The sequence below is a fragment of the Mastigoproctus giganteus genome, chromosome 1 (assembly GCF_048544385.1).
Source record: "Mastigoproctus giganteus isolate SK-2022 chromosome 1, ASM4854438v1, whole genome shotgun sequence".
NCBI lineage: Eukaryota > Metazoa > Arthropoda > Arachnida > Uropygi > Thelyphonidae > Mastigoproctus > Mastigoproctus giganteus.
In genome coordinates, this window is record NC_143575.1 from 75,424,062 (window position 1) to 75,451,583 (window position 27,522).

General features: G+C 37.9%; 1 protein-coding gene across 1 annotated transcript in view; it reads left to right on the forward strand.

Moving 5' to 3' along the window:
- Positions 1-8,591: 8,591 nt before the first annotated feature.
- Positions 8,592-27,522, forward strand: part of LOC150090898 (nicotinamide riboside kinase 1) — a 147,125-nt gene continuing 128,194 nt past the window's right edge. The window contains exons 1-2 of the mRNA XM_090376792.1: positions 8,592-8,656; positions 22,961-23,051. Of these exons, the coding sequence (XP_090232918.1) occupies positions 8,616-8,656; positions 22,961-23,051 (132 nt within the window). The 5' untranslated portion in view covers positions 8,592-8,615. The remainder of the gene's footprint in view (positions 8,657-22,960; positions 23,052-27,522) is intronic.

The following is a 27,522-nucleotide window of genomic DNA, read 5'->3' on the forward strand; positions in this document are numbered from 1 at the left end:
ACAGTTCTAAGAGTGAGGTTGATAACTAAAAACCGGTTAGTCTGATTTCAATGGTAGGATAAAATTTAGAGCCAAGGATTAAGGGTGAAATGCAGGGAGGTCATTGAAATAGGTATGCCATTCTGAAGGACACAAAACATGGATTTGTTAAGGGAAAAAACTTGTTTAACTAATTCAGTAGATTATTTTGATACAGTTACTTATGAGCTGGATTTAGAGAACAAATTATATGTAGTTTAATTGGATTTTAGCAAAACATTTGAATTTGTCCCTCAAGAGACGTTGCTGTATAAGCTTAAATAGATTGAGGTTAGTGTTAGGATTCTAACAAGGTGGCTCCAGGGCAGGAGGAAGTGGGTTGCAATTAATGGATATTCTTCAGATCGGTGTAACATCCGAAGTAAGGTCATGAAGGATCGGTTCTTGGACCATTGTGGTTTCCATTTTCGTGCATGACATCAAAGAAGTGATCGAAGCGAAATGTCAAAATTTGCAGATTACGTAAACATTGGCAAAGTATTTAGTGATAATTGCCAAGAAACGCTATTTCAGGATGATTTTTGAACAGACTTCAAAGGTGTCAGAGAACAGGCAGCTAAGTATTAATGCTATTGAATGGTTTCTATTCGCCAATTTACACTCAGCGAAGAGGAACCCTCAAATAAATTATACACTTGATTCAAATAAGAACAGTGGTGGAGGAAAAGGATTTGGGAATTACAATACGGGTAAATCCATATTTCGCTTCTTTAAGGGCAGTCACATGGAGAGGCACTCAGTCCAGTAGCTCAGGAAATCATTCCATAAGATTTCCATCCATTTTTGCTGCACTTCTGTTCATCATTCTACCGCATTGTTGCGGAGGATTCAAAGTTCGAAAGGAACTTTCCACAGCACTCAACAAATGCACCACAGGGTTCATGTCCCTTGAACGGGGAGGCCATTCCATGGTGGTAAAATCTGCAGAATGCTCTTCGAACCATGTTCTAGGCACTCTGCTCTGTGGGGATGTATATTGTTCTCTGGAAGAGTCAATTGACCTCTGGGTGCACGATGACCATGAAGGAGTACAGATGGTCAACAAAGATGAACATGTAAACCTGGACCGTTCAGAGATGCTTCTAGACGTATATTGACCAACGTGTGCCAGTTGAACACGCCCCAGATCACTATCGACCATCCACCTGCCTGAAGAGTTCATTGATGACATCACGGGGGCATGGCTTCGTGTGGTTTCAGACCAGGAGACCTGTCTCCAATCATCCAAGGTCCAGAGCCGAATTTTTTCGCCCAGTTGAGGCGTAAATTCCTGAACGTGGTTTTCGCAATGGGACGCTGGAGGGTCGGCAGCTCCATTACCTATTTCGGCTAATGATAGCCTGATGGTCTTGGTGAAAACGTTTCTGGCACGCCCCTCGTTGAAGTCGGGGGTGATTTGTTCCACTGTCGCTCTCCGGTTGGCTGACACAACGCAAGACAGGCGGTGATGGCCAAGTTCATCAACCTCCTTTCTCCTCCCACAGAACAGTGCTGTTCACGATGAGATGTTATTCCGGAAGTAGCTCATTCCCCGTGCACTTTTGATACTACAGAACAGGGATAGTGCAATTTCTGTACCACCTCCGGTGACCGATGCGTCTGGTACCCTGTATCAACCTTCTTTCAAATTTGGTTAACTCATGACGTTTATCCATCCTGACATCGAATTATCATCTATGTGAATGCAGTGTACCTAAATTCCTGCAAAGCGGTGGGTTATTACTATAATTAGCCATATGGTACAAGGAAGCCTGAGGCATTTGCTGCACCAGCCAAAAAAAAAAAAAAAAAAAAAAAATTCTGAGTGTTACCTCTGAGAGAGAGAGAGAGAGAGAGAGAGAGAGAGAGAGAGAGAGGGGATGGGGGGATCATAAATAGAAGGGACTCAACAAGAAAGAGAAGAATGATGATATCCAGCTCAGGACCCTTGGTGTGCTAAGCCCATACTCACCAGATATGAGCCCCTGCGGTATTATAATACAATCTGATTTACTGGCCCATTCTATTTCTCTGTAGCAGTTGTTTATTATTATAGTTATCAGAGCCATTAGGCCTATAACACATACTTTTCTCTCCCAGTGCTTATCAATCGACTGAATCTATCGTCCACTTGCGAGAGGGGTGACAGCGTTGCGTTGCCCAGGAACAAGGTATCCAATGAATTCTGTCCTTTCGGTGTAAACAAGCAGCCAGGAAAGTCCATGGTTTCCTGTGGATGATTTATCTATCGTTCTCCTATACACATAAGCATGTCATAATCTCGCTGTATAAGACAGCGGTTCTCAAACTTTCTGAGGAAACGCCTCATTTTGCCTGCAAAATTTTCACCTCCTTTGACGTTGAAGTAAAACATCTACAATTGTGCAATTTCTTATTTTTAATATGTTTGTAGTAACCGGACCCCAAGAATACGTAGGGAACACGATGCGTCGCTTCTTCAAGAATACCCCAAATATTTTAAATAATTATTTTCATTAATAATACGATCAAATAGTAGTAGATATCTAATAGTAAAAAAAAATAATTCTTCATATATTTTTAATATTTGCCATGGAAATCTTACATACAAAATTGTAGTAGATATCTAATAGTAAACAAAATCGTTCTTGATACATTTTTAATATTTGCCATGGAAAGCTTACATACACTATTACATCGTCCGGGCTGCTCCTGGTAAATTATGACGCATCTAGAGGGCGTCGCGACGCACAGTTTGATATTCGCTGGTATAAGGAAAATACAGGGTTAATAAAATTAAAGTATCCCTGTGTAAAGGACCCTGGAACGATTTCTAAGGCTCGTTCTGAAAAGAAATTTGGACAACAGGTACAATAAAGAATGCGCTCGCCATTTATTGGAAAAAAAAAAAAAAAAATTAGTTACAAAATTTGTCACTGTATGGCGCGTACGTTATTTGCAAAATCCGTAAGTTATTTCCACAGCGCCACTACTGTACTGTATAAAAGCAAGGCAGTCTCTTCAAAATTATACAGTTTGCTGCCCTACAACAGCAATGCCCAGGACGCTGCAGGAATAGGGGCCATTAGTGAATCTATACTATCAGAAGCGCAACGATGCAGAGAGGCTCTCAGAGAATTCCGCGTCAGAAGCGCATAAGGCCCGGACCTCTGACTGTTTGTGCTCTCTGCAAAATGATTGCGAAATTTAAAGCAACAGCACAGCTTGGTGTTGAACCAAATAGTCTGCTTGGATAGCACAGTGGTATTGTCACTGTCATTCCCACACCGGGTTCGAATTGACGCGAGGAACGTTAATGGGCTTTTTTCTCTGCGTGGCTGAGTTAGTCGGTTTCCGGCGTAGATATCGTCCCCCCCCCCAGAAACTGGGGTTTTTCGTCCAGCAAACAGACAAATCGACCATAGAACACACGCAATTAACAGAGATAAGACACAGCACGGCAGATGAATTTAATTATTCGGGTGACCTAAATATAATAATTTGGGTTTTTTTTTTGTTCAACCAAGTAGAGGTCGAAAACGAGTGGACTCTCGTGTTGAAGATGGGGCTATGGCTGTCGTGGGTTTATCAAGTCTATCTGCATGTAGTAGCGCAAGTGTGCCAGCTGTTTCTCGTGAAGTGGATATGCTGTATTCCACTGCAGGGCTAGTAATGCGTCAAATGTTGCGGTACTGTCCTTACAAGATGCACATGCTACAGCAGCTAAAGCATGGTGATGCAGATATTCGTTTCACATACGCACTTCAGTTTCTGGCGCGAATGACAGTGGATATCAGTTGGCTATCGAACATCCTTTGGAGTGATGAAGCCCACTTCTGCTTAAATGGACAATTGAATATGCACAACTGTCGCATTTGGGCAACACAAAACTCTCGCATTATCCAATTAGTTTGGTTGCATTGTCCAAAAAGTGGATTTACGGCGACATTCATGATTGGACCATATTTTTTTTTGAACAGGTAACACCGACTGGAACCCGCACATGTTCTGTCGCGGGACAGCGATATTATGAAATGTTGAAAATTTTCGCAATACCAGAGCTGCAACAACGTGGGTGCCTTAAGGATACCATATTGATGCAAGATGGTGCGCCAACCTACATCTACCGTTGTGTCCAAAGATTGCTAAGGCAACACTTTACAAACGAATGGGTCATCAGCCGTTGTTTCCAGACATCTTGGCCACCCCAATCACGGACCTCACCCCATGCGACTTCTGGTTGTGGGGTTTGTTGAAGAACCAGGTGTATCGGAAAGGACAACTCTACGGAGGATGCCATGCACCATCTACTGACAACAGTTAAAAACTCAGAGGAGAAATATATGCTGGCAATCTCCGTTGACTTTTCCAGGGCATTCGACTCACTCTGGTGGCCTAATGTCCTTAGGAGACTCCGACAGGCAAATGCCCCAGAAAATCTCTATACGGTAATAAACAGCTACCTTACAATCAGAAGTGTGTCAGTATGCACAAGGTTCCAGGAATTGAAACGCCCTGTGAATAAAGGCTGTCCGCAGGGTTTAGTCCTTCGCCCTTTCTTCTGGAACATTGTTGTTGACGAATTTCTGGCCTTGGATCTGGGCCCCGTGGGAAGCCTGGCCTTTGCAGATCACATGATTTTCCTCGTATACGGTAACACGCGACTGGTTGTAGAGCAAAGATCAAATTCCGCCCTCTTGCAGCATTCGATCAAATGCCCGCCCTCATGCAGGAATGGGCATAAATGCACATGCTCAAAATATCACATGAAAAATCCAAACAAATACTTCTAAAAGGCAATTTGGACATAAGTAGACGTCCAAAGATCAAAATTAACACAACCACTATAAAAATGGTAACAGAACTAAAATATCTTGGAGTGTCTTTGATTCAAAATTAACTTTTTATCCTCATTTGATCTTCTTGGCGAAAAAAGTGAGAAATTATGCAGGTATGATTGCCAGAATCAGTCGAGCAGACTGGGGGCTCAAAAGAAAGACCCTGGCAATCATATACCGCGCAATGTTACTACCTGTTATCACCTATGGAGCTGTTGCGTGGTTCACCCGCTCGGCCATAGTAAGAAATAGGAATAATTAGAATCGCTACAAATGACAACACTACTCACTGTTACCAGACCATGTGGCAAAGTGAGCACACCTGCACTACAGTTGCTTGCCGGAGCTCTCCCACTTTACCTGGAAGTAGCCAAAAGAGGCTTATATTATATATTTAAAAAAGGCATACCCACCGAATTTCTGGGGATAGCCCTCGATACAACCAACACCTTCAATGCCAAAAGAAAAAGAATAGCCACAAACCTGCATGAGCTATGGGAAACAAAGTGGTAGTAGGAAACGAGAGGTCTGGTTACCAAAAAGGTTTCTGCCATTTCTGCCACGACTGTCAATTTTTGCCACTCGTGGTAACACTTGCCACTCAATAGAGGTTAGCCATATGGCGCAAGGAAGCCTGAGACTTAAGCTGCACCAGTCAAAAAAAATTCTGAATTACCCAGAGAGACAGAGAGAGAGAGAGTAGAAGGAAATCATCAAGAAGGAGAAGAATGATTGTTTTCTCTAACCTTCCTCTGATACTCAAAATCCTCACTATGGTCATCCATCAAAAATAATTTATCCGTTATTGTAGTTATAGTTGTTAACCAATCAGTAGTTTCCCCATTATCAGAATTATTTAAATTTAGTTAATTCCTGGTTAGCTTAAACAGAAGTCCCAAGGATCAGTATTCCCAACATTAAAAACCAGATGTTGCCATGCCTTAATTTTATGATTATAAATAGCTTTATGATACAACCTCCTTTTAATTGTATACAAATTCTTTTACATGTCAGCCTCAAAAGCACCACAACTTCTCAGCCTGTGATACTTAATTCAGCTGACCACCAAGGTACTTTATATGAAATGTTTCTCTTATACTTAACAGCAAAGCACAAAGCATTCAGTAATGTAGACTGGACATAAAACACATATTCTGTCGCTGTAACATCGTTCAAAGATTGGACATTATTTGAATCTATACTATTATGCAAACAAGACAAACTTTCTCAAATTAATTGATTTAAAATTCAACCTAGTGTGATCTTGTAACACAGGCTTATTTAATTGACCTTTGTATAAACTGAAATAAAACAAAATGGATCTATGATCACTATTAGTAAAGTTATCCTTAACATCCCAATAAGAAATTTTTCTATCTAAATACTGACTAATTAAAGTGATATCAATATTAGAACTGCCATGTAAATTGTAAAATGTATACGGCTAATTAGGCAAATTTAAAATATTCAAATTATAACATAAAAAAAAATCTTCCATCTGTGCCCCTCCAAATGATGTTTATGTAGGTGGCCGTCAGAGTGCCCAGCACATGGATGACTGGACTCAGGGTATCCCAGCAGAACATCGCCCCCAAAGCATAACACCGCCATCACTTCCCCAAGTAAATGACGCACACGAACCCGGCCGTCTATATGGTGCAACAGGAAACGTGATTCATCGAACCAGATGACCTTCTTCCAATCACTGAAAGGTCCAATTTGGATGCTTGGGTGCCCATTGTAGGAGCTGTCGCTGATGAACGTGTGCCTACCCGGCCGTTCACCGGCGGGTATGCACACGTACCCGCCGGTTTGCTTATCTACCGAGTATTAATAATGATCTCGTCTTTTTTTTTTTTTTAAATCATTGTCTAACGGCTCCCTTGTCTGCGTGGGTAGCACAATGGTATCGTCACCGTCCTCCCCACACCGGGTGGAAAAGGCCTGGGTTCGAATCCCGTCGATGACGAGAACTTTAATGGGCTTTTTTCACTCCGTGGCTGAGTTAGTTGGTGTCAGGCATAGATAGCAGTTTTTCTCCCCAGTAACGGGTTTTTTCGTCCAGAAAAATAGGCAAATCAACTATAGAACATACGCAATTTACAGACACAAATACGGGTTAATGTATTTAATTACGGGCAACCCTAAAATAATAATTTGAAATTTTTTGTCTAACGGCCCCAGGGGTTTCCCCCATCTCCGTGTTTGGCACTCTGTTTGTGAAACACAGAACACTGTGAAGGCCAAAAATAATGATCTCGTCTGTTCAAATGTCACTGAACGCCAGAGGTGGGGCATTTGCCATCTTTATTCGTTTTGATAGAGTGAATAGTAAATCATTTGAGTTCGCCGCAACAATTTTTTCCACTTAATTACAAGTACCTCCGTGGTTAGCATGGGTACTCGGAGCGGCCTTCGGCTACGCACCCCCATTTTCTGCAGGGTTCAATGTACTGTGTGTTGTGACACATTACTCCCGTCACCAGCATTCCAATTACCGGCGAGTTGCGCCAGAGTCGTCCTTCTGTTGCAACGTATTATACGGGATAGCCTTCGCACACCTCGAGCATCGATGAGCCGTGATTGTCCAACACCTCGCCGGCGGTTCGTGGGTTCCCCTCCTCGGACCACTTTCGGTAGGTACTAACCACGACTGACTGTAACATTCCACCAGCCGTGCCGTTTCGGATATGCTCTGGCCCAGTCGTCTGATCATTACAATTTGGCCTTTGTCAAACTCGCTTAAGTCCACTGGCTTTCCCATCTGAAGAACAAGAGTAACACTGATTAACGGAGCTCAGTATCAGGTGCTTTTTATACCGTGTCCCGATCTCCGCACGCGCCGCAGTTCGCCTGCTGTTGCTTCGATTTGCATAACGACTCGCTGGTTATAATGTTTTGGCTCATCGGTGTATGTGTGAATTTGTATTTAATTTTTTAGTTGATAATTATTCGATTTAGTTATAATTAATTAACAGCTTTAGCTTTTTCAGAAATTAAGACCAACTCTCACCCAGTATTTTCTAAATGGGGCGGCCAAGATAGTATTTTGGGATTTCATTAAGGTTTAATTAGCATGGTGAAGTGAAAACAAATCCATAATGCAAACATGGTTGATTGTTACGTACCTGGAATTTGTAATTACCTTGTTTGTACCCGGAATTTAATTGCTATTTCTGTTCCTACTGTGGAGAACAATGTTTATACCCATACTTACTATGGATCTCGGAGCAAGAGGCCTGTTTAATTTTATTGCCTATCTACCGGTTTCGGTTATTAATAATGATCTCGTCTGTTTCAAAAAGTCACTGAACGCCAGAGGTGAGGCATTTGCCACCTTTATTCGTTTTGATAGAGCGAATAGTAAATCCTTTGGTTTCGCTGCCACAGTTTTTGCTGCTTTATAACAAGAGTCCTTGGGGCTCATTTTTTACTTAACTAAATACTTCATAGGAATGCATTATTTAATTGTTTGTATCAAAAAACCTGTTATGTAATATTTTGTTCATTCCCGCCCACCATACACCTCTCTAACTCTATGAATCTGTCTTCTTTTGGATTGTAATTTGTGAATTTTCCCCGATTGATATCAGATGTATTAAATTTCAAATTTTTACGAAGACTTATTTTATTATTTTTTACTATGATTTCGAGGTTATATTTAATTGCGAAATGTGTATGGAGCCTCTAAATTATCGGCACACGAGTTTTAAAGTTTTACCTTAGTTATAGTAAAAATGGATGCAGAAAACCACCCTTGGCATTACTAGTGTATTTTAAATGTTTGCTATGGGAAAATGGATGGTAATCGGAATTTCTGGGTAAATTTCAACCCTATATAATTGGAAACTGAAGTTATACAGTTGTTATAATTTTTAATTTTAAATGCTATTACTTTTGTAAAAGTATAATAAAGTTTAAAAATATATAAAATGATTTGTAATTAATTTTTAAGTTTATAATATGAAAATGGGGTATTAAATATTCGTTAATTCGTTATTAGTTTCGTATTTTGTGATTGTCAACCTGTTGTGTTAATTAAAAAGAACTCTCTTTTTTAGATTTACGATTCAGTATCATGTTGGCAAAATAAAATACAGGAAAATGGATTGATGGTAAACGTTTGCGTTGGGCAAGTTTCATAGTTCTCATATACCACAGAGTACTAAGATATGTTATTACTCTGTCATAAACTAAACGAAACAGGTTTAACGCTGGTAGAAGACCACCAGATATTTTATGTAATTATTTTTGTTAAAAGATTCATGAAAAAACGGAAGAAGGATATAAACATTAATATCTAGTCATTATTACCCTAGCATATAACAGCGTGTTATAAAATTTTGTATTTCCCTTCGCAGATATCTGAGAAATGGTGCCGAAATTAGTAATGTGGATTTTTTCTCTTTCATGGGTTTTTTTCTTTCTCTCACAATAATGCATATGTGACGTTTGGTATCTTATAAAATGGCAAATAAGTGATCTCTTTTTACATATGATAGATGAATCCTAGTAAAAGAAGCCAAGGCTTAAAAAAAAAAAATGTCCACATAAACGATTCATTCACTCTTCTGATTTTTAATTAAACACGGATATCCCAAAAGGTATATTCTCTGCTTATTTTTGAGTTTTTTTTTGTTTTTTTTTAATTTCTTAACGCAGCGTTTTATTATTTTTATATTTTTTTTTTCGGTTACGATGACATTAGTTATCGTAACAGTTCAGCTATTTACAGTTCGGAGAGTTTATGAGAAACAGAGCCGGATACTCAAAAATGTTCATATACGTTTCTTTTTGGGAGTGCTGTCTATTGTACTCAGCATTTCTTTTTATACATACTACCACTGTACTCCATATTGACTAGTCAGCTATGTCAGGTCGTAGAAATTCAACTAACTTAGATTCCATGATAGGGTAATGGCTGTAACTCATATAGAAAGGTATGGGTTTGAGTTTGTGTGTCCCATGGGAGAAGGTGGGCTTCACAGTGCCACTGTTTGCCTAAGGCCTACATTGCTTTCACTGCCCTTAGCCCCAAGATGCCATTGTATGGTGCTGATGGTGAATATGTTGGAGACATGAATTCCTTCCTGATCCGTGTTAACCAGTCTCAAGCAAAGATGTTAGGTTCATTCCTTTCACAAACAGGCACACCAGACCTCGATATGTGGCTACACATGTGCACAGGCATAAAGAGCAATGGAAAACCACTCCTTATAATAACCTGTATAAATCTTAGTATTAAGAACTTGCTTTTAGGCAGAATACCCACCATCATTGTTTGAAATCCCACAGTATTGAAATGCTTTAATATATATACAGGCTGATTCACTACCAGTGCGACAAACTTGCAGGAGGTGTAGGGGGCACAAAGACGAATAGGAATCACATAGCATTGCCGGGCCTGAAATACCTTCGTCATGCGGTAGAGGACGTTGAACGGGAGGTCGCGTGAACAGCGATCCCGCTGGAAGTCAGCATTTGTGAACCGGTTCCCGAGGCAGTAGGATGGACGAGTATTCAAACGTTGAGCTGGCCGACATGCACCTCGCGTATGGAGCCGAGGACTGTAACGGGCGCGCCACTCTGCGCTTGTACCAGGAACGTTTCACGCACAGGCGTGCTCCTCATCATATGATTTTCACACGTGTGCACAGAAGGTTACGTGAGACTGGTTGTTTCCTGAGAGGTACCATGAATTGAGAGCGAATGATGAGAAGCCAGATAATGAGGAGAATGTCCGACTTCTTGCAGAAGGCAATCCGAGTACGAGTACTTAGCGATAGGCCAACGATTGGGTATTTCCCAATCCACTGTATGGAGGATACTGTCAACAAACCCAATGAGTTCAAACCATCTGCAACCCGTCCAATCATTGGAGCCTGCGGATTATCCACTCTGGAGGACTTTTGCTGCTTCATTTCTTCAACAGAAACGGGTCGCAAATGCTGACTTCCAGCGGCATCGCTGTTCACGCAACCTCCTGTTCAACGTCCTCTACCGCATGACGAAGGCATTTTGGACCCTGCAATGCTATGTGATTCCGATTCGTCTTTGTGCCCCCTACACCTCCTGCAAGTTTGTCGCACTGGTAGTGAATCACCCTGTATATTAACATATATTATACCTCTATTTTTTATGGTTTTTGTTTTAGTCATAGTCATGGTTGCTGTTTTTTCCATGTCAAATCTGAGGACAAAATGGCTTTGACATAAAGAATATGGAAAATAAACTGAATTTATAGAAACAAACATCATTAAATTAGTAATAATAATTATTATTTTTCAATAAATGAAATTATGAAAGTAGCAGAAATTTTTTGGATTTATTGGATGACTTTTGTACACAAGAAACTGCAGCTTAGCAGCAATCCAAACAGATGTTTCTTTCAAACTGGACATTTCTCTTGTTAGCTGGACCAAAACTGTGCTAATAACTTAAAAAGTGATAAATGCAACTAGTAACATTCTAGTCAGTATCCCAACTGATGCTATCTGAAACAGGCATGTAAAGAACAAAACCTAAACTTTACTGAAGACCAAAATAAAGCACAATCACAAACTGACAGCATGATTACTCAGATATTGATGGGAGGGTGCTAGAATTACATTTAAATGACACCAATGAAACAGGATGTCCAATTTGATTTGTCCTTTTTCCAGAAAGGGAAAAGTTGATTGCTGGAACAGACTTCTATCTTTTGTTGTGGAAGTTGATAGCCTAAAAAATTTAAGGCTGAGCTGGACAGGTATTTGGAATGAAAGGAGGGGTGAAATGGGAGCAGGGTTTTTTTTTTTTTTTTTTTTTGTGGCTGATGCTGCATAAGCTTGCTTTCTTGCATCATATGCAAGAAAGCAAGTTTATGCAACTCAACCATCCTTTTATCCATTGTAGCAATTTGCCCTTAATTCCATACTGCTCCAATTTGTATAGTAGTCTTCCATGTGCTACAGTATCAAAAGCTTTCTTAAAATCCAAGTATATGATATCAAAATTATTTTTTAGTGATGCTACTAAAAGTTTCATACCTATTAAGAAATATTGTTCAAAGTTTAGGCCTAAATGGTTATCAAATGAACTAATGAGATTCGTGACAGAGAAGAAAAATGCATGGGATGCATATAAATTATCAGGCGACTCAGAAGCCTATGGCAGATATAAGCTAGTCTGTAAATCAGGTCACAAAGGAGGTTAGGCAGGCGAAGGCAGATTATGAGAAATCTTTGGCAAAAGATGCTAAGAAAAACAGCAAGGATTTCTTTACTTATATAAACTAAAAGGAAGGGGATGAATCTGATTGGTCCACTTGATATCGATGATTCGACTGTTAATGATCTTGCTCAGATAGCAAACAAACTGAATGAGTATTTTGCATCTACATTCACACATGAGGAGTTATTAAGGTTTCAAAATGGCAGAAGGTTATCAAATTGTAGCAGGGTGCTTAATGATTTTGTAATAACTGAGAGCAAAGTGGAGGAGAAATTGTTGAATTTAAACATAAGAAAGGCACCTAGGATGGATGGGATCTATCAAGTTATATTAAAGGAGGCAGCAAAGCAACTATGCAAACCCTTAGCCATAATTATGAGAGCATCCTTGGACTCAGGGGAGGTCCCCACGGACTGGAGATGTGCAAATGTATCCCCAATTCACAAAAGGGGATCGAAGAGTGACACGAGTAATTACAGACTAGGTAGTTTAACTTCTGTTCCGGGTAAAATAATGGAGTCACTGGATAAAGATGCATTGCAGGATCATCTAGACAAGACTGCAGCTATAATTCAGACATAGCATGGGTTTGTTAAGGGAAAGTCTTGTCTGACAAATTTGATAGGATATTATGATGTGGTTACAAAGGAACTGAATGCAAAAAATAATTTTGATATCATATATTTGGATTTCAGGAAAGCTTTTGGAAACTAGAAACAGGAAAGCTGTTGCGCATGGAAGACTATTGTACAAATTGGAGTAGAATGGTATTAAGGGTTAGTTGCTGCAATGGATAAAAGGATGGTTGAGTGGGAGACGACGGAGGGTGGTAATTAATGGGGGCTGCTCTTCATGGACTAATGTTATTAGTGGAGTCCCACAGGGTTCGGTGTTGTGTCCTCTGTTGTTTTGTATATTTATCAATGATATTGATGAAGGTATATCAGGCTTAGTGTCAAAGTTTGCAGATGATACAAAGGTTGGCAGGGTTGTTAATGGCAGTGTGCTACTGTAACAGGATAGTTGGACAGATAATTTGGGCAGATGGGCTAAGAAGTGGCAACTGAAGTTTAACCTTGACAAATGCAAAGTACTGTTTTCAGACAATGCAGACAGGCTGCCAGGGCAGGTGATGGGGTTTTGTCAATGATATATAGGAATTTTGCTAGCAGGGAAAAGGTGATTGTCCCTCTGTATAAGGCAATGGTCAGGCCCCGCCTTGAGTACTGTGTACAGGTCTGGAGGCCTCATTTTAGGAAGGATGTAGATTTACTTGAGCATATACAGAGAAGGGCAACAAGATTGGTGAGGGGAATGAAGGGATTCTCTTACCAAGAGAGGCTTAAGTTCTGCAAATTGCAGTGGCTGGAGACTAGGCACCTGCGCGGTGATCTGATTGAGGTGTATAAGGCCTTGAATGGGTTGAGCACGCTGAATTCTGATGGGATCCTTCCACTTGTTCAGATTACGAACCTAAGGGGGCATAAATTCAAATTAAGAAAAGACAGATGTAGAAAAGATGTGCAGAAATTTTTCTTTAGCCAGCGGGTGGTTAATTGCTGGAGCAAACTTCCATCTGTCGTTGTGGAAGTTGATAGTTTAAATACATTTAAGGAGGAACTGGACAGGCATTTGGAGGGAATGGTGTGATTTTTTTTTTTTTTTTTTTTTTTGGCTGATGCTGCATAAGCTCACACAGTTGCTTTCTTTCATCACATGCCACTGCTACTACTTGTCTAGATCATCCTGCATCGCTTCCGTAACTAGTGACTCCATTAATTTCCCTGCAACAGAAGTTAGACTAACAGGTCTGTAATTACCCATATCACCCTTTGATCCTCCTTTGTGGGGACACATTTGCACATCTCCAGTCCATGGGGACCTCCCCTGAGTCCAAGGAAGCTTATGTAATTATGGCTAAGGGTTTGTTTTCTTCCTTTTCTGCCTCCTTTAATATAACTGGAGAGATATCCAATCTTCCCCAGGTACCTTCCTTATGTTTAACTTCAACAATTTCTCCTCCGCTTTGCTCTCAGTTATTACAAAATCACTTATTTTCCTTTTAGAGTTTGATAAACATCTAGTATTCCCGTTATTGAATATCCCCTCGTGTGAATGTAGATGCAAAATACTCATTCAGTTTTTCACCTACCTGAGCATTATCATCAATAGTTAAGTCATTCATGTTAAGTGGACCAATTTGATTCATCCCTTTCCTTCTAAAGTTTATATAAGTAAAGAACTATGTGCATCCTTTGCCAAAGATTTTTATTAATCTGCCTTTGCCTGCTTAACCTCCGTTGTGACTTGATTACAGACTAGCTTATATCTGCCATAGGCTTCTGTGTCGCCTGATAAATTTATGTAGTAGTAGTAGTAGTGGTGGTGGCATGTGATGCATGAAAGCAATTGTATGAGCTTATGCAGCATCAGCCAAAAAAAAATCACACCATTCCCTCCAAATGCCTGTCCAGTTCCTCCTTAAATTTATTTAACCTATCAACTTCCACAACAACAGATGAAAGTTTGTTCCAGCAATTAACCACCCGCTGGCTAAAGGCAAATTTCAGCACATCTATTCTATATCTGTCTTTTCTTAATTTGAATTTATGCCCCCTTAGGTTCGTAATCTGAACATGTGGAAGGATCCCATCAGAATTCAGGGTGCTCAACCCATTCAAGGCCTTATACACCTCAATCCGATCACCGCGCAGGTGCCTAGTCCAGCCACTGCAATTTGCAGAACTTAAGCCTCTCTTGGTAAGAGAATCTCTTCATTCCCCTCACCAATCTTGTTGCCCTTCTCTGTACACGCTCAAGCAAATCTACATCCTTCCTTAAATGAGGCCTTCAGAGCTGTACGCAGTACTCAAGGTGCGGCCTGACCATTGCCTTATACAGAGGAACAATCACCTCCCTGCTAGCAAAATTCCTATATATCATTGACAAAACCCCATGACCTACCCTGGCACCTGTCTGCATTGCTCAGAAAACTTCATATCTGACTGCACAATTAGTCCCAGGTATTTTTCATTTTATACCACCTTAAGTGTAGTACCACACAGTTGGTACGTTTCTCTGGGGTTACTTCTACCTATATGCAGTACTTTGCATTTGTCAAGGTTAAACTTCAGTTGCCACTTCTTAGCCCATCTGCCCAAATTATCTAGATCCTGTTGCAGTAGCACACTGCCATTACTGTCATTAACAACCCTGCCAACCTTTGTATTATCCGTAAACTTCGACACTAAGCCTGATATACCTTCATCAATATCATTGATAAATATACAAAACAACAGTGGAGCCAAAACCGAACTCTGTGGGACTCCACTAATAACATTAGTCCACGAAGAGCAGCACCCATTAATTACCACCCTCTTCTCCCACTTAACCATCCTTTTATCCATTGTAGCAACTTACGCTTAATACCATTGTGCTCCAATTTGTACAATAGTCTTCCATGCGCAACAGTGTCAAAAGCTTTCTTGAAATCCAAATATATGATATCAAAATTATTTTTTGCATCCAGTTCCTTTGTAACCACATCATAATATCCCATCAAATTTGTCAGACAAGACTTTTCTTTAACAAACCCATGCTGTGTCTGAATTATTGCTGCAGTCTTGTCTAGATGATCCTGCAATGCATCTTTAACCAGTGACTCCATTATTTTACCTGGAACAGAAGTTAAACTAACTGGTCTGTAATTACTCGTGTCACCCTTCGAATGTAACCCATGCATTTCTCTTCTCTGCCACGAGCTTCATTAATTTATCTGTCCATTTAGGCCTAAACCTTGAACAGTATTTCTTTGTTGGTATGAAAAGTCTAGCAGCCTCCAAGATAAAGTCCACGAAGGCTTCTTATTTAGAATTCACTGTTGGTAACATCATCAGTTGATCCCACTTCAATGAATTTAAAAATTCTCTGAGACCACTGTAGTCATCTTTATGTAAGCAAAGGCCCTTCCCTTTACCCTTGATGGTAGTTACGTCTTTAAGTAAATCCCCCATCAGTACACTGTGATGACTGTCACCTAGTGGTTCCTTTATCTGTAGATTCTTAATACATGAATGATCACTGCTGATAATCAGATCAAGAGTATTACTCCCTCTGGTTGCCTCTTGAACACGTTGATGGAAACCCGTCATCTGATAAATCCACAAAAGTCTTGCTAGTTTGCGAGTGACCAACAAGTTCCAGTCAAAATATGGAAAGTTATAATCCCCCCATTATAAGACATTCTGATTTACTGGCCCACTCTCTTTCTCTGCAAAATTGCTCATTATACTCATCAGATTCATTAGGCCTATCACACACACCTACTCTCATTTTCCTTTTCCCAGTGCTTATGTCACACCACACTGACTCACCATTGCATTGTCCACCAATGTCAACTGGATGCACTTCCTTAGATTTTGTGTTTCTTAACTAATGGCATAACTCTTCCTGTCCTGTCTATCCTTTCTGTACGTGTTGTACTCCCCAAATTCCAATTCTCATCCCTTATATCTGAGTGGCACTATGTCTCTCATATCCCAACAATATCCGCTTTTGATGTCTTGACCAACACTTCAAATTCATGAAATTTATTTTCTATACTCCTAGCATTGGTGTTCATGCATCTATCCTTACTCTTAGTTACCTTAGCACAACCCATGTATTTACTTGTTCTGTGATGACTCCCATCAGCCCTTGAAAACTCCTGTACCTCACTTTCCAGGCCTCTGCTCATTCCAATAGAAGCAGTTCAAGAATCACTTTCACCTCTGCTTTTGGCTAATATTAAACTATTAGTCTGTGAATCCCCCCCCCCCAAGTTTGCAATTTTCCTACCCACCTAATACTGCCTCGATAGCATCAGCAAATATTCTTGCACCCCTTCTATTTAAGTGTACCCCATTCCTGTAGAAACAATCTTTACTATTAACAAGCACAGACCACACTGAGAAAAATTCTACATCATGAGCCTTGCACAATCTCTCTAGGGCTGAATTGATTGACAATGCTCTGATCATATCTGGGAAGAATTGCAGACACTTTCAAATTTAACCCTAACTCGTGACTTTTTTTCAGCATTGACCTGTACTTGTTAAGTAAATCTACAGATCTCTTATCTTAAGGTCAATAGTGCTAATGTGTACAACAATATCACCTTTTGTGCCCTTAAAAGATGATATCTACTCTACAACTTCATAAACTTTTGTCCTTGGCAGACATACCCTGGTCCAATTCCCCCTCTCCTTTTTGCATTATTAATGCTGTTCAATAGATAGCATTGCATAGGACTTGACAGGTTAAACTTTATCTTGGTTAGTGTAAGATTGATTGGAGTGTATATATACAAAATAATGCCTCCGTAGCCGAGTGGGCAGGAGTGGGAGTGCAGTAGCACACGCTCTTTGAGTAGACCGGGGTTCAAGCCCCTGACTGCTGAATACGGTCGATCTGCCAACCCGCACTGGACCAGCGTGGCAGATTATGGTCCATTTCCCTCAGCATGAATTGTCGAGGAGGCTTCCACCCTGCAGTGGGTTGATAATGGCTGCACTTTACTTTTTTTTTTTATATACAAAATATATATATATATATATATATGTATATATATTTTTTTTTTTCTGTGACATAAGGGCATATGTGGAGTTAAGGATCAAAAAGTTATGTTGTCAGTATAAAGGTAATGCATGTTATAAATTGAAATAACAGTGATGTGTATGAGTCGCTGAGAGAGAAAGGTAAAGAGGAGTTTATATACCCATATAAATATACATATGTATGAAAAAGAGATGTATATAATATATCCATATCATATACATCTCTTTTTCGGGCCCGGAGGCAAAGAACATCTTCGGGCCCCTACTTAATTAATGAAAATTGCAAAAAAAAGGAGACAGCCAAAGACGCTGGGCCCAGAGGCAATTGCCTTGCCTTGCCTGCCTACATGGTAGCTATGCCACTGATCCATATATATTTATATATAAAGTTTAATGGCGTTGTAAGGGAAGGGGCTTAGTTATTGAGTAATTGTAGGGGTAAATGATTGTAGCCACGAGGCCATGAGCAGCATAAGCCTAGGTTAGTGAAATGTTGAAGGTGTTAGAGGAACAAGCTTTAATGATATATATGAAGAAATGAAAAGGGGGTTAGTATTAATGGGGATTAACCTCTAAATTAAATTTGAAGAATAGAGTTGAAAGCAACTAAGAGTGGGCTTTCAGTACATGTACTCCGGTTGTGGGGAAAAGAATATGGTTATTGTATATCTTGTTTTAGTATTTTTGAATGCAAATGACTTATGTAAATATATAATAGTGCATTAAACATTATGTTATGTTGTTTATATATGTCTCATTATTAAAGAGAAACGTATGCAGCCACTTTAGGGAATCATGTTAATATATCCTGGATAGAGGAAAATAAGAATATCCTCCTTACCTGAGAGTCCTGAATATAAAAAAAAATTATTGAGGTCAGATGTCATAGTGAGACCTTGGAGGAAGTGAGGAACCTGTTGTTACTCTTGAGAATATTAACAACAACTGCTATATAGTGATTCCAAGGTAAAGGGATATAAATTACCATAGTTAACAAACAAGGGCCAGAACGTACCCACAGGACCATCCACCAATCTGTTGAATAAATACATACACCTGTTAAGAAAGGAAAATAGAGGGAACCCACATTGATTACTTCATCAGGATGGTACAAACTACTCTGAAAATTCCCAAATGCTTGCATTCTGTTATGGTCTGCTGAATTGTAAAAATGACCATGGATGTCTCAATGCAATTGATAAAGTTGGACTTAACAGAAAACACTTCTGTTTATTCTCTGGAACGACTGTATAAGGTCAGAGGAGTTCACAAAATATACAGAATGTAAGAACATCGCTGTATTTAGAAGTCAAAAAGACTTGAAAATATGTTAACCTAATAGTCAAGAAACATCTCAAACTCACTGAAAATATAAATTTCCATGTTAATTGAAGCCAGTCAGTAAGCTCAATGAGAATGAAAATATGCAACATAAAATATACAAAGATTAAAAAACAAGGCAAAAATTAAAATGTCAAATTATAAAAATATATGAAGAGATATAAAAAAATATAATAATCTCAGAGGGTAGGAAAATGAAATTACACCACATAATTTAAATATTTTTAGTATGGGGTGTTTGAACTGGTGGCATCAGAAACAAGATTTGTTTCTTAGACAATTCTTGGATCATATGTAAAAATTTAGAAAGTTACAGTTTATTATAAATTCAGCCATGGTAGGAGAACAAACTGTAACAGAAGAGTGAAACTGAATGGAAGTCTCTACAGTGGAAGCAGTTGATCAATTAGCAATTGATCAACTGCTTCCATTTGCAGAATTTTATAACTTTATTATAAAACAAAAAATCTGAACAAAAGATCTAGTGAAAAACATGACTAATAATTATGAATACAATCAATTGTGTGTTGTATGAGAGATAGTCAGTAAGCAAGTCACAAAATAAGGGGGAAAAAAGTAAGCAGGCTTCTTATCTGAGTGTAATGTTTATTTTTCAACACAATCACTAGGGAACATTTGTACACTTTTCTATTTGCTTTATCAAATTCATAAACATACTGATTTAAAAGAAGTCAGCTGCTGTTGTGACCAGTGATGTGCATCAGTTTCAATCTCCCCATCAACAGAAATGGAATTGTCAGATGATTTTGGGTCCAGTACTTTCAGCTCAAATCCAAATCTGTCCTGGTGCATTAGAAAGTAATGTGGCCTGTTTTCCGGGACTGTCATAACCTTCTTCTTCTTCTTCTTCTTCTGCATTTTCATAAGCTAGGTGTACAGTGAATGCAACGTATCGCATACTTTTGAAATGAAACCAATTTGCAGAAAATGACCTAGAATTTCCAGTTGTGGGGTATTGCTGCTGCATAACAATATGAAGCCGTGCACACAGTATGTGAAATCCAAGAGGCTATTAATGATTTTGGGAGCTTATTAACAGTTCTTGCTGCAGACCTGACCTCACTACTAGTAGTGTCCATTTGTTTGGTATACTTAAACAGTATAATGCTGAATACTAATGATACTGAAGTTGAACATAATGTACATCACTGGTTACAACAGCAACCAGCATCTTTTTTATGAAGGGTTTGGTAAATTGAAAGTAATATGTATAAATGTTTTTGGTGACTGTTGAAAAATCAATGCTATGGTTAGTTTGGTTTACTGCTTGCTCCCCCCCCCCCCGCTTTGGTTACTGATTAACTGACTCATAAAACATATTTTTAGTTTTGTGTTCCGTAGTTAGTTTTCTTATATATGATGCAATAATTAGACTAGAATTGAGATTATTATGTCCCTACAGTTAACTGATCGATAATTTTATTTGAGAGAAAAATAAAAATAAAAATCCATTTTTGCACTGCTTTATTAAACAGCGAAAAATTGAGAACTTTTTTTTTTTTAGTGATAATTTTGAGGTTAGGTTTCCCGTTTAACTAAAATTGTCATTGTTAGTAAAGGTTTAAGTTTTTAAGCACTTTAATTATGCAGACTTCTTATTTTTGTATTTGAGTATTTAGAAAGTTGCAGTTTATTATCAATTAAACTGCTAGTTTGTTTCACTCCAGTAGTGGAATGAACCGTAAGTATAACAGTTTGAGCTTTTAGGTTGTAGAAGGAGGAAAATTTTCAAACACGTCTGTAGATCACTTTGTCTTTTAGAATATTTTCTTTTGTACGGTTTGACGGTGTATAACTAAGGCTGTTTTATAAATTTTACGAAATACACATACAAGTATATATTGTTATAGCAGTTGGAAATTGTGTAATGTTATTATTGTATTTGCATATCACATAGTGTTATTGTGATAATAGCATAGTAGTAATATTGAGGAATTGTTTTCTAGGTCCAGTTAATTTTTTAACTGAAATTATGTCTCAGACTAGAGCAGTAAAGCATATGATTCAGAGCAGACATGAATTGGTGAAGGTGGTTCCTCCACAAATCAAGGTCTTATCAAAAAATACATGCCACATATTATGAAAAAGATAAGACCTCCACAAATCAAGTTCTTATCTTTTTCATTATATGAGGCATGTATGCAGAACTGAACATAATGCCACAGGCAGTGGCGTAGCTACCATGTAGGTAGGCAAAGCAATTGCCTCCGGGCCCTTTAGGGGTCCGGCGTCTTTGGCTGTCTCCTGTTTTTGCAATTTTCATTAAGTAGGGGCCCGAACATGTTCTTTGCCTCCGGACCCGAAAAAGGGTAGGTACGCTACTGGCCACAGGAGATGCCTTTCTGTGTACTAGGTGGAGAGAGAGAGTACAAAGAAATTAAGCAGAAATTTATTAATTTTAGCTGGAATATAATGCCTCATTGACCTCAAAGGTATTAAATCAGGGGGACTCAAGTACTCAGCTGCCTAACCCAAAGTTGCAATCTGTCATTGTGTGTCTGGCTGCATGGCTGGATCACCATAAGTAGAATGCACTAGTCCTACAGGTGGCAGTTATTCTTGGGGACCTTGTCAGCCTTTAATTTATGTATTAAGGATAGATGCAATACGATCAGGACATGTCTTCTAAGAGCAGTACTATCTTTTAAGGGCACAAAATAGTGGCATTGTTTACACGTTAGTACTAATGATGTTAAGCAGCATGTTCTAGCTATCGAGTGAGAGCACTTTTCAAATGCTGTTAAGTAAACCTTTTACTATTTAAAAATTATTGGTTTTTGTTATCTTTTTGTTTTAAAGTAGGAGCACACGTATTATTTGCATTTATCTGATAAAGTAGGCGAAATTATATCTTACTTGGTCTTGGAAATTGCCTGAACCCAAGAATTGAAGTAGGAGAGAATTCTGTTGCCATTTTTCATTGCACTAGTGTAAGAATGATATAAACAGTATTCAATATTCTTTTATGAAATTTTTCAGCAGTATAATTAATATAATAAAAGTGTTTTTATTAAGTCTATAAACTAAATTTATAACAATATGAATGTGATTTTATAATGTAACTGTATAACATAATACCTAACAATTTTATAGCATAGTGTGGACCACTCTCGCTTAACCTCGTAGTTGAGTGTTATTGTAGTACTTACACATCTTTTAGTGTGTAGTATTTTTAATTTAAATGTAAGCCGGAATTGTGCCTCAGACTAGAGTAGCAAAGCAGTGAGCTGAAAGCAGTAGGATTGCTTTGGCTTGTGAAAAGAACTGCTGAGGGTAGTTGTCCTATGAATGAGAGTTTTGTAATGAATGCTACTTGCTGCATGTTTGTGAAGCCATCAGTAGTGGGACATGATTAAGCCAAAAGAGATGTCTTTGTTTGCTTTTGACACAAAGAATGAGTTGATTAAGTGAAAATTCAGTATTCTGGCAGGCGAGTATGAGCTTAAAGAAGAGGGTTGATGACTTTGAAGAAATTGAAATGAGGGACCCATCAGGCATTTAATTGCACAGTCTCAATGCTTTAGCCTACACTTGTGCATCAGACAACATGACAGAATCCCCAACAGCAGAAAGTGCTATTCTCACAGGAAGAAGCTATTGTCAGGGAAATGGGAAATATATTGTGCAAAAAAGATAGGTGGAATCGGACCTGAATATATCTTGGCCAGTAGACATATCCAGCTAAACATGTACCAGCAGTCATACTTGTTTGGAAGTCTGTAAGATCCTGCCCTTAGCCGATGTTGGTGAACTGATTTTGGCACTAGTCAGAGTATACAGTTTTATAACACTTTTCTGCACATGTCACACTTCGTGTGACCTCTGATTTTCATATTTTGAATAGATTGTTGTATATAACCCAAACTTCCTTGATTCTAATAAAGGGGCAGGTAGAGTGTTTGTATGTGAGAAAATTTTTTTTTACTCTAATATAATTATTATTATTTTTTCTTGCAGAGTTACATGTGGGGGAAAAACTACAGCAGCCATGATGCTAAAAGAACGATTAGACAACTGCACTATTCTATCTCAGGATGACTATTTTTATGTAAGGGCTGTCACTATACATTTTTAAATAATTTCAAGTTAAAACTATAAGGTAGGAAAATTCATAGAACTTTTTCTTATGTTTGGAAATTAGTGCTTACCTAATGGTCATCTACATGCAGGTTATTTGAAGGTAATTGAAGGAATACTGAATTTCAAAGCTCTTTATAGTATGTGAGTTTGTGTGCATATGTATTTCAATAAATATACATTCAGCCTTGCACACAAAAAAGCTCTTCACTATTTAATACAATATATGCAATATATCCCATGTATATATAAAATGCACTAGAATCTGTCTCACTTATTTTTAGGTTTAAGCTATTTTTTTTTTTTTGGACTTAAATTTTTGAACTTGATGTTAAAATTGGACTAACACTTTTAGTCCAGTTTTAACATCAAATTTATATTATTACAATTTATAAATTTAAATTTGCCTATCAATTAATTTTTTTCTCAATGGGAAAGTTGTTCCCGATCCTCAGTTTAATCCAAAAACGTTGTACTTTTGAAAGAATGTAAACTGATTTTATTTGAATAAAAAAATGGTATTACTGTATGGAGAATAAAGCTGAAATGCTAGAGCAATAGCAAAATTATTTTCTAAGGGACATCCTGAGGATGCTTCTGCATGTGGAATCAAGCACAAAAATTTGAAGGCTCCTCCAAAAAAATAAAAAAATGTGTCCCTATTATTTGTTTTTACAAGATTTGTATGATAGTAATGATACAAAATGTTTAGAGTTTTGTTTTTCTGTTAACCAATGTAGAAGAAAAATCACAGTTTCCTCAGCAATATTCTGTGATTTATGAGGCCACCTTCACCCAAGATGGTTTCGCCAATAGACACAATTATCACTACTGGTCTCCTTTCTGACAAAGCCCAAACTACTGCAGAGATACTCACCGTCAGGTGATCTGTCAGTTTGTGGTGTGGTATATGGGGAGATAGTTGTCAGCCCAGTTTTTCCTGATGGCATGCTGGCTAGGCAAAATGTTATGAATTACTTTGCATTAATGTATCTGGCTGGTTAAAATGTTCCATGGCACCTGCTACACAAAATTGTAGCAGTACAACAGTAGGTATGGGGGAAACCCTGGAGACTGCCACATGAAAACTCAGTACAACAGTGGGTATGGGCGGAAACTTGGAGACTGCCACATGAAAACTCAGTACAACAGTGGGTATGACACGTATTTAAAGGCCAGTGTAGTGTATAGAATACCAGTGTGCTGTGTCTTCGCCACCATATTCTCCCTGTCTCATCCATTTAGCCTTTTTCTTTTGGGGCTTTATTAATGCAAAAGTGTATGGAACACCCATTGTCAATTCATATGATCTCAAAAGGAGAATATGTAATGCATGCACTGAAGTTGTGTTATTCTAAAAATGTTTGTTTCTAATTTATTATTTATGTTACAGGCCTGTATTGTGGCAGAGGGACGACAAATTGAGTTTATGAATAAAATTTAAAGCACATGTTGGCTTACTTTTGAAACTACACTGCCTGCAGTCTTTTCTATAAACAATGTATAATGTTGTATATTATTTGTGTGGTATGTACACGCCCACCTAAAAGTCTGGAATCACAGTATATGACAACAGTTCTCGCTAATTTTTTTGAAATTAGTTATGACAATGTAAGGTTTAATATAAAAAAATAACCCACTATAAAGTATCTTAAGAATTTTTTTTATTAAGCATTGAAAAATTTACATTCAAAATTTTTTTGTATGATTAATATTAACGAATATACTGATTTTATTATCAAAATATCCTCCACAAGATTTTATCACTACCTTATACATACCAGACACGGCATTCTGTTGATTAATTTTATAATAGTGTCTTGACTAACATCATTCCAAGTGATCTGCAAAGTTCCTCATAAATTTGGGGAGCTCTATTGGGTTTAAGTCCAGTGATTGGGGTGGCCACACCATAACAATACCACCTCCTGTTATTTAATTGTTAGAAAGCCCTTACACATCTTATAGCTGTGCTTCAGGTCATTATCTTACAATATAAAATTTCTTTCAAAAAGTCCAAGTCCAGAAGATATTGCATTATATTCAAGAATGTTTTTATAACCTTTTTTTTTTAAATTCCTTAAATTCTGACAATGTGACAATGTTATCCACTCTAGAAAAACAGAAGCAACCCCAGATCATGATGTAACTACCACCATGCTTGACTTTAGGCACTAAACAACATGGCACCTTTTTCCTTCATTTGATCATCTCACATAAACTCTATGCTTGGATCCAAAAATTTCAAATTTGAATTCATCCATCCATAGTACATTTTTCTACTCTTCAGTTGTCAAATGTTGATGGCTCTTAGCTCAAGCCAGATTTGATTTTCTGGTTTTAATAAAGAGTCCTGCTTGTTTAAGACAAAGAAGTTTTACAGTGATTGTAGACATAGGAATTTCTCTCTTCCTATTGAGCTCAGCTGAGATTTCAGGTGCAGTAAATCATTGATTGTATTTAGAAATCAGTGTTATGGACTTATCTTGTGCTTCCTGTTATGCGCTGTTGTCCTTTAAACTGCTAGTCTCCTTGAATTGTTGAATGGTAGTTTGTATTCTTTTAAATGAAACACCTAGTTTTTTGTCAATACTTCTCATGGAATAACTTTCTTGCCATGTTTATCATGAAATGCACAAAACTCACACCAAACACTCTTTCTGAATGATGGGCATTTTATTTTATAAGTTACAGCTCTTACTCCTCAAATTTATATTTTTGCAAAACACTAGAATCATCTTCAACCCTCTGTAATATTGAAACAATGGTCCCACTTTTTAGAATATTCTAGGATTGTCAACAACATTCAGGAATGTTCTACAATGCTCTACAATATTCAGGAGTCTTCTACACTTTTCTGGAATATTTAGAAATTTCTTAAATATTTTTCAATAGTATTTAAGTTTTTTGATTTTTAGAGATTATAGAAAATATTTTAATAAAAATTGGGAAACAAGTTGGTCCTATTTTAATAAAAACTTTGAAAATTAAGAAAAATGAAAACTGTGCTTTCAAACTTTTAAGCAGAAGTGTAGCTGTTGTTTTGTTATAAGATTAAATTTATCCAATTTGTTTTTGTTGCTATTAGTTACATTGTTACCTTTCATTTGTGGAAATAATGGCAACAGCCATATAATCTTGTTAAATGTTACTGATAATTGATCTTTGAAAACAAACGGCTGAAATATTCCTTTGCAATTTATCTTTTTTTTTATTTCCTGATAATGTTAGTAAATGAAAGAGCAACAAGGCTCAGTGTATTCTACATTATTGATCAATTAAAAAAAAAAAAAAAGAGAGGAATTACCTCAATATGTGCATGCAAGATGTTTCTTCACTAACATTCTCCATGAATTAAAATGAATATTAAAATCACAAAATGAATTCTACCCTCAGAGGCAAACCATTAGTGATCCAATGTATCCAGCATTCGCGGTCTAACTCCAAACACCAACCAAAATACATCAGAACAACGAGTGGGAGAAGACACTGTGTTTATAAATTAAAAATACAAATAACTTCTGAAAATTCTAAAACCGCATTTACTTCCCTTAAGTGGATGGAACTTTTTTGACCTTAGTCGTGATCACAGGATAGCAAACTTAAAATGAAATATTGAATTTATATATGAGAGATTGTTTGCTGTCATGGAGCATGTGCGTAAAAGCCCAGCAACCTGAGATCGGGTAGGGGTGTTGTACGTTAATTGAATTACGAGTTCATTTAATTGCCAGTATTTCAGCTATTAATAATTTTGTATAGTTATGTTGGACGTTAATAATTTTAGTGTCATTAAATAAAAACATATGGTCCTCACTAATAGCGTGGAAGGCCAATTCTGAAGCCACAGAGTGTGAAGCACACACTGAAGCTGTGTCTTGTTTTATTCTCGTATACAGAGTACAGCATGTAGATCCCTGATAGGACAAGGCACAATTTTTACATTAAACCTGTTAAACTAAATCACTTGTTTGAAATGTGACAGAAGATCAGATAAAATGATTGTGTAGTATAGTCTTAACAAAAACATGCTGTTGAGCCTGGGTTTATTAAGGGAAAGTCTTGTCTGACAAATTTGATAGGTTATTATCATGTGGTTACAAAGGAACTAAATGCAAAAAATAATTTTGATATCATATATTTGGATTTCAGGAAATCTTTTGACACTGTTGCGCATGGAAGACTATTATACAAATTGGAGCAGAATGGTATTAAGGGTAAGTTGCTACAATGGATAAAAGGATGGTTGAGTGGGAGAAGACAGGGTGGTAATCAATGGGTGCTGCTCTTCGTGGACTAATGTTATTAGTAGAGTCTCACAGGGTTCGGTGTTGGGTCCACTGTTATTTTGTATATTTATCAATGATATTGATGAAGGTATATCAGGCTTAGTGTTGCAGATGATACAAAGGTTGGCAGGGTTGTTAATGACAGTAATGGCA